The 8,387-nt window shown below is 42.0% G+C and overlaps 1 protein-coding gene across 4 annotated transcripts; it reads right to left on the bottom strand.

Moving 5' to 3' along the window:
- Positions 1–452: 452 nt before the first annotated feature.
- LOC118410205 lies at positions 453–7,274 on the bottom strand. 4 transcript variants are annotated; one of them, XM_035811759.1, is made up of 5 exons: positions 7,129–7,274; positions 4,762–5,002; positions 3,365–3,549; positions 2,376–2,510; positions 453–1,677 (listed from the first exon to the last, which is right to left on the bottom strand). In XM_035811759.1, exons 2-5 carry the CDS (start codon positions 4,994–4,996, stop codon positions 1,330–1,332), a joined length of 903 nt encoding a protein of 300 aa, XP_035667652.1. In that variant the 5' UTR covers positions 4,997–5,002; positions 7,129–7,274; the 3' UTR covers positions 453–1,329. The 4 variants fall into 4 exon arrangements, with proteins under 4 accessions (XP_035667652.1, XP_035667653.1, XP_035667654.1 ...); XM_035811760.1 differs by having other exon boundaries at positions 4,762–4,999; XM_035811761.1 differs by lacking the exon at positions 7,129–7,274 and adding an exon at positions 5,558–5,649.
- Positions 7,275–8,387: the final 1,113 nt, after the last annotated feature.

Below are 8,387 nucleotides of genomic sequence, written 5' to 3'. Positions count from 1 at the left end.
CATGGCCTTACTTCCACAAAGAAAATGTTAATAATCCACCGATAGGATATTTTCGTAAACAGTCTAAGATATGGTTAAGGACATGGCATGGTCTTTAAATGTATACAGCAACAAGACGAGAACTCCTTCTGATGTATGACCCAATATGTACAACACCATATATAGACATTTAGGTGACTGGTTACATGCATTCAACTTATTTATGCAACGCTAACAAAGCAAAAGAAAGCTAAATCTTTTGCAGAAAATTTGAGCTAGATTTGGTTCTTTACTTTATTCTATGGTCTGACAACATCCTAAAAACCCTAAACCTAACTTGTCACTGCATGGTATATCAAAGAAAGAGAATCTATTCTGGATTGAGGGTGTACACTGCTCAAGTAGGAAAGGAGACCCTTGATGCAACGCTAACAAAGCAAAAGAAAGCTAAATCTTTTGCAGAAAATTTGAGCTAGATTTGGTTCTTTACTTTATTCTATGGTCTGACAACATCCTAAAAACCCTAAACCTAACTTGTCACTGCATGGTATATCAAAGAAAGAGAATCTATTCTGGATTGAGGGTGTACACTGCTCAAGTAGGAAAGGAGACCCTTTGATCTACGAAGAAAGTTTGCAAAGAGTGCTACATTTTTGGATAGATTTTAAACTCTTTGCAAGTTCGTGGATGCTGATTTGTACAAAACGTCTCGAAGTTGGTTCTCATCTCACGAATGTATCCATATCATAATGACAGACTGTGTACATTTTGTGACAAGAACTACGTAACTATCTACAGAAAACGTGTTTTACAATGCCTATAGTATAAAAAAGATATGCGTAATACCTATTGTTAATGTCATAAATATGTACAACAGAAATATGCACACCTAACAATGGAACTTGGAAGGCATCTTCAAGTTTGAAGGTCATAATCTGACCACGTGTAATGGGCAAAAAAGTCGTTATTTCGTATCCAAATCTTTAAAGAAGGGAGGAGAGGCATGTAAATTATAGATAGAAGTAAAGCATACAACATATTTATGTTTTCCCGAAAGAGAAAACATATTGTTTTTGCTGGCATGGTGTGTTCTTTTTTACTTCCTCCTAGAATAAAAGGTTTACAGAAAAGGCAGGGCTGTGCACAAGGCCTGGCTACATGGGCTGTATTGCATGCGATTAGCTTGACACAAGGCTAGAGGGAAAACATTCTGCATTTTTGCAAAAATGATGCCTTTCTAGTTCCTCTTTGTGTCTGACTTACTGCATTTAGCCCCAAATATTGTACATATATGAATATGCAATTAACTTCATTGTTATTGTCATATCTGCTTAGACCACCCTCTGTCAACTACTTACTGGCACAAATATCTGAAACACCAAGCTGTGTCAGATCTGTCGGGCCGGGTACAACGGATGCGTACGATGGGGGTGGGGGGTCTGCACTAGGCACCGCCACGGGGTTTGTATAAGCTGCATTGGGGGCATACTGGGTATTGTAAATAGGACGGAGCATGGTGGCATTGGGTGGTACAGAAGATGCCGGAGCAGTGCCTGGTGTCGCCATCATTTGGTCACGTGCCTTCTTACACTGGCAGCACATGTACACGACGATGCCGACAAAGAGGACCATTCCGAGGCCGAGCCAGAGCATGGAGTGGATCACGGACTGCTGTGTGAAGTGCCTCCTCAGCAACACCTAGAAACGGCAGCAAAGAAGAAAAAAAACTTCTCATATCCAGAGTCGAGAAGATGTAAAAAATGCCCAGTACTAAGGACACCCGCTAGGAGGGCCAAGGTCAACACTGGCCCTCATCACAATCTGTCGCCACTTTCTATGCTGGCCAAAAGTTATGAGGACACTTTAAGAACACCTACCTCTCAGTAATCTTTATTGGCACCTACAACAGAATTGGTTCTACTCATGGCGGTTCTAAGGTACTCCCTATAATGCCCGTAGCCGTAGGAGTGTGTGACCCCGGCCGAGCCCCGAAGCCAAAAAAAATGTCCCGGTGGACTAAGCTGCTCGATGTGCTCACGATTAGCGTACGGCGTCTATTTGTTACCGGGTCCCGAGTTGATTTTAACTAAAAGTCAACCCGGGCTCGGTCGTGCCCAAAAGAGAACGCCCCGCGGGGCCACGTAGGGGTCACGCTCGAAAGTGACAGCAAGAGAACAGCCCGGAAGGGACCCCTTTTCCAATTGTGACCTTACCTCCTTAGTTCTACTGTAACAGTAAGAATGGCAACAGAAAATCTGTACCTACTGGCACCTTTTTTTACTGATAGAAATTCAATGTATCGTCCAGATGTACCGTCTACTGTCAGCCTCCTGTTCTACAGTGACTGCTGCCTACGACTAATAAGAGAGGGGGAAGTAGAAAAAATAATAACTTACCGCGGAACCGTCCCCGGCATTGTCCGGGTTATACAGGCACTTGTAGGTCTTCCCGACTCCGTAGGTTTTCGCAAACCTCTCTACTTTCTGACGAGTATAAGCGTCGTCTCTTTCGCATGTAGGCTGCGTCGCACACTGGAGATTTAAGAATAATAAGCATCAGTCTTAGTGTTGTCATTCCTATCATAGTGTACTATTTTACCAGCCCTGATACCTTGATGATTTATCTTGAAACACGGCCATCGTGATCATATCGTCAGACGAACTTAGCTGCACAGTAACTTTTCACAAATAGTGAAATACAATATGTAAAGCTACCTCACCTATTTTCGCGGGGTAACCTATATCCGTTGTTTTTAAAAACAGAGTACGTACTAGTGTATAGAATGGCAAGTTGACGAATGGTGTTTTCCAACAGCAATATTTTGAAAATATTGCAATCTGAAACCACCGTCCGTCGACTTGATATCCCTAAATAGCCTGTCTTTAGAAACAACGGACATAGGTTACCCGCGGATAAAGGTGAACACAAACAAAACATCACGTAGTCAATGCAACATGGCAACTATCACTGTTGTATTGACGAAGCCTAACAAATTAGCCTAGTTCGTGCGATATGGGGAAATTCGGCGAGCTCTAGTCGAATGATAGACTGCGACGGCCGAATTTCTAGATCGGCTAGAGCTCCCGGATTTCAAAATTGCAAGAGCTTCGACCCTATTTTTCGAAGAAAATCTGACCCGTCACAATTTGGACCGTGCTCGGTGTTTTATTCCGGAAAGCGTAATTCATTGTCTTTTTTTGCCTTTTTGTTGCACGGCCTACATCACACAAAGGTTTAAATTCCAACGGATGTCGGGCGTACTTCGGCCGAAAATGCCCATTTGGAGCTCGCCAACACGTCGGCCGAGCTCAGTTCTTGATTTGTGACGGGGGCTTGATGATGAAAGGGGCGAAATTCACTTTTTGCGTGATCAGACAGTTCTTACCAAAGGTACTGTTTCCATAGACCAGTCCAACCGCGTTTCAGTCTCGTACAAGATGCCGCTAAAGTCTTGGTTGTTCACATGGTACGTCACGTTGATAACCAGGCACGGGAATCGGACGTTAATTCCACCGGCGGCAAATCGTTTCGTTCGGCAGTTGACACACGAATTACATTTCACCCAAGTCCCTGAAACAACGAAAGAGGTACATGTTATGCTTGGTGGCTTTTATTTGCTTTAGGCCAAATCAAGTAAACTTTATGGATGACATCCTATGCAGGGTGCAAACATAACGAGATAGCGCGAAAAAAACGAGATGGGTAGAAAAAAACAAGATGGCTTAATTTTCAAAATAGACACCATAAACGTCGTAACAAGATTTGAAGTGACAAAACGTGCCATCATAACTAACATGGCATTCATTCCTGTATGAAAGAAGTGAACTACTGCAGTAAAAGTGATACTAGTGTGGTACACTGGTATCACTTGCAAAGCTGGCAAGTACACCCATGCCTTCCATATAATTGGTGGCACTCAGTTTATAACTATCCAACAAGTTTCACTTCTGCAACTACAGTCATTCTCCCCGCCCAAACACCCCCCCCCCCCCCGCTAGTGCCACGTCTACATGTATAAGTATAGTTATTAGGCTTCAACACAACATTGGGCTCCCTTGGAAATCAGTTTTATCAAAACTGTAGGGACTACCCTCACAGATTAATAAATAGATAAAAAAAACAACATGTTTGCCTATTTTGGTCTATCTGACCAAACCATTCCCGCAGAGGAAAAAAAATCCTTCGTAAATAGCTTCATCAGGTTGGCAATTATTCACATAGTAAGGTTCTTTAGACATAACCAAGGAGGACTTACTTCCAACGTTTCGGTGTCTATCAGACACCATCATCAGGGTAGAATGGCGGGATACGATTCTTGCTGCTACTTATAGCCGATGTAGGCGGCGCTGCAGCAGCGAGAATGCTGTCCCAAACGTGGCTCAGTTTGTATGCCCCCCTTATCTCTCCAGTCGCTCTAACCCTGATGATGGTGTCTGACAGACACCGAAACGTTGAAATTCAAGTACTCCTTGGTTGTACCTAATTAACCTTACTATATGAATAATTGCCAACCTGATGAAGTTATCTACGGAAGAAAGTCTTTTGCATGTTTTACTTGATGAGTCTTATTTGCTTTTTAAAAGACAGATAAGGACAATGTGGGCACTTCACTCAAGTTGGTAACTAATATTTTAAAGCCCCACTTTGTAACATTTTGGCCGAAAATCTTAAAATATTCTCTAGAACAAACCTTAATGTGACAGGCATATAAAGGGTGTAAATTCAGAAATTTTTGCTAGCTTTCTTGGCCCCCAACAAGAAATGTGCGTGCATAGTACATACCGGTAAAGGAAGCTTCGGTTGTTGTGCAGGTTGTCTCCCTGAATCCCAGCGAACCCGTCCTCACGACCGGCCTGACGACGAGCACTCCACAGACGATGATGCCAGCCCCGCAAAATGCCGCCAGTAGGGCAGGGACCACGATGAGGGTACAGCAGAGAACGAACCGGCGGCTGGCCGGTGACGACTGTCTGCCGCTCCCATATATACGTCTTGCCCTTGGTCCACCACCAATCATCTCCTACTTTGTGTAGAAAAGGGTGATCAATAAACTTTGTGCCTCATGCAATAAGATAAACCATGTATCTTAGGCTCCATCTGCCATTACATTTACAACTGTTTTAAGAATCGAGAAGAAGTTGAACCTGTACATACAAGCATACATTAGACTTTGTAGTTACACACAGTAAGATATCTCATTCTTACTTCACTAGAACTAGTACTTGTACTTAGATTATTCAGAACTACTCAGAACTTTATCATCTTGACCTGTACTTAGCTTGCGTGATCAGGAACGTACAATATTAAAAGGTCTTCTTCATCATCATTAAAATATGAGGTGAACAACTTGCCAACTCCAAAACAGATTGAAAGGGACCTTTCGGTCATTTCGCAGAGCTCAGTAGAGGTGGACAGTCACAAATCCAGGCCCTTCCCCGACCACTAGCCAACCAAGGTTGGCGACAAGTCGGGAGCAGTCTGATCAAGGACTTGGTCTGATCAGTTCTAGACCACGCCTATATTTTTAGTGACAACCACGTGCACGTCCCAACCATTTCTCAATTAGTAAATGACTTACTTCCAATCTACTCCAAACCATCGCAAAGTAGTTGTTCTCTTGGGACAACAAGAACAAGCAAGGAGACACGCGACTGCGCCATTTTGAAAAACACAGAGTAGAACAACTGGTTCTACACTAATTATACATCAATCCCTATTGGTTACGACACCTGTTGGCATGGAAACGGTCATAGGTAAGATTAAAAAAAGTAGCCTGGCAGTTCTTTTGTTCTGCTTGACACAGATTATTTTTAAACTACATGTGAAATTTTTCTGTTAAGCTTCAAATATCATATCAAATATACATCATTATCATAAATCATGCGTTATCTTCGAAATCATCTTTAGATCCAAATTTATTTGGGATTCAAGTTTGCCGACCCAGGTATACACACTGTCTTTACTACATATATATATATATAAGTGTAAATTTTGATGACTGAATTCTGAAACAATTCATCTAAAGAACATACTTGGATAAGAAATGCGTCCGTACTGTTCATAAGCCATTCATGTTACAAGGGTAAACACTGTTAGACGTTTTCGAGATTGTAACGTTACCTTCGGTTTTTGTGCTATCCCAGACAGTGTGCCCTAACTTGGCACGCTTTTGTAATTAAGAAAATAAAATTATTATTGTTCATACTTCTCGTCTCACGTAATTATAAGGAGGGCTGTATTGAAGTGTACATAGCCGCAATCCAGTGATGAAAGTAGGCTGAATGCACTGAATCGGGAAACCCGACTAAGGAAATCATTATGAAGAAACGACGCCATAAACATTGACAGAACTCTGTAACGTTATACTTATCGGGAAATATCTTCGACATTTCATTTCCATACACGGTAGGAATCATATGATAGAACAAGGAGGTTAAATGCGTTTTAACCTCCTTGGATAGAAGAATGTAACGAATCTTTGGAGCGATAGCTCACCTGTCACCTTCACGGAAACAAAACCAGCGGGAAAAGAGGTCATTGACCTAAAAAAAGACACACGGAATTTTCCATTACGTTTGTCAGACGCTGGGTAGTTTTGTAGGTCAGAATTTTTGAATCTGCCATTTGACCAAAATAACAGCGGCCAATTGTTTATGGAGTTTAACTATGGTCGGTTTTCTACTCAACTAACGTTTAGAGACAGATATTTGTAACGTCAATGGCTTTATAAAGCTTTTTTTACGTCTATGGCGTTTTTTTTCTGCTTGGTACAGGTCGTGTACTACTAGCATTTAGCCGCGGGCACGAGAGCCTTTCTAATTAGCATAGTCAGTGGCAACAAAAAACGGCGTACGTATGAGTAAACTGCACAATAAAGATCAACAGGGCACTCCTAGTTTCATGTTTCTACTTGTTTGCCTATCTTGTTTTTCTTCGCCCTCTCGCATAACGTTTGGAGTCTGCAATTAATGCTATCCATGAAATTCCCATGCTGTGGCCTTATGTCTCTTTCAGATGGTTAACTAGTATCCTTGAATGATAACCCTGTGCGTATGGCGATCTTTACTTATCAGCAGACAGGGCTTAAAATATTTGTATTCTGGTCATACTACTATTTTCAATATGATGACAAGATTTGATATAACTTACCCTTTTTTGCGAAGTCTTTCAGCCGAAGTCGTGATGTGTTGCTGTATGTTGTTTGGTGCTCAGTTCTTCCCTAGTATGAGAACCCTGCGTTACTATACTGACTACCACTGCTTATGGACGTAAACAGGGACCCATTTCTAGTTTCCGGGGCCAAAGGTCATATGCAAATCTACTCATCACAATGGATATGATCATTGCTATATACATTTATAGAGAGATAGATAGATATACCAAAATAAGTCATTATTGGCCATACCCTTCCCCCAAGCGAATCTCATTGTGATAACATGCAGTCACAAAGTCAAATTCAATCATCTGAATTAAGAAATAGAACTGAAACGTCACGTTAACGATAGCTAAATCAACATAGCCCAGTGACATCGTTGTGGAAAAGGTGATAAAATAAATAAAATAAAGTTTGGTATCATGATGATTTCCATCTTTAAGCGTTGGTTTCTCTGGAAAAGTACATTTTTACGTGTATGGTTTGAAACAATGCCTGTCTGATATCTTGACACTGCACGGTTCATTGACCCCCAGAAGAATCACGAAAATGGAATTTTCCATTCCGTCAGACGCTGGGTATTGGGTATTCATGTTGGTCAGACGTTTTGAATCTGTCATTTCTCCGGTTACTGTCGGTCATTGGTTGAGACATAATCACGTGCACAAAGTGAGGCCGTCGTATGGCGTAACGACAGAGTGTTCGTCTCAGAACCAAATGGTCCCGGCTTCGAATACTGTCTGTCGTGTCGCCGATCTTGCGCCCTTGATAAAGGCACTTTGCACCACCTTCCTCACTCTACCCAGGTGTAACAATGGGTACCTGACTTCGGTTAGGGAAGTAAAAGGAAAGAATGGATTGGGCTCCTACTTCCAATACCGTGTCTGAGACAGAGGGGATAACAACCCACTGTCCTTACAACCCCAAAAAGGCTATGGGGCTACCTTTACCTTCTGTCTGTATTTACCTCCATGAAATATCATGGAGGTTATATTTTACCCAGCGTTTGTCTGTCTGTCTGTCTCTCTGTGTGTGTGTGTGTGTGTGTGTGTAAACAAGATAACTAAAGAACGTCTTGATGGATTGGTTTCATACTTGGTGTGTTGGTAGGGTGTGATGAAAGCTGGAAATGATTAGATTTTGGGCCACCTAGCGGCCCCCTTGGTACTGCAGCGCAACTTCTGGTTTTGCTATCTCGGTGTTCTGAACATGCTATGGTCAAGATTTTTTAGTATTAGATAGCTCTTGTGCTCAG

The sequence above is a fragment of the Branchiostoma floridae genome, chromosome 2, assembly GCF_000003815.2.
Source record: "Branchiostoma floridae strain S238N-H82 chromosome 2, Bfl_VNyyK, whole genome shotgun sequence".
NCBI lineage: Eukaryota > Metazoa > Chordata > Leptocardii > Amphioxiformes > Branchiostomatidae > Branchiostoma > Branchiostoma floridae.
The sequence above is the reverse complement of the archived record's forward strand: the minus strand, read 5'-3'. Positions and strand labels throughout refer to the sequence as shown.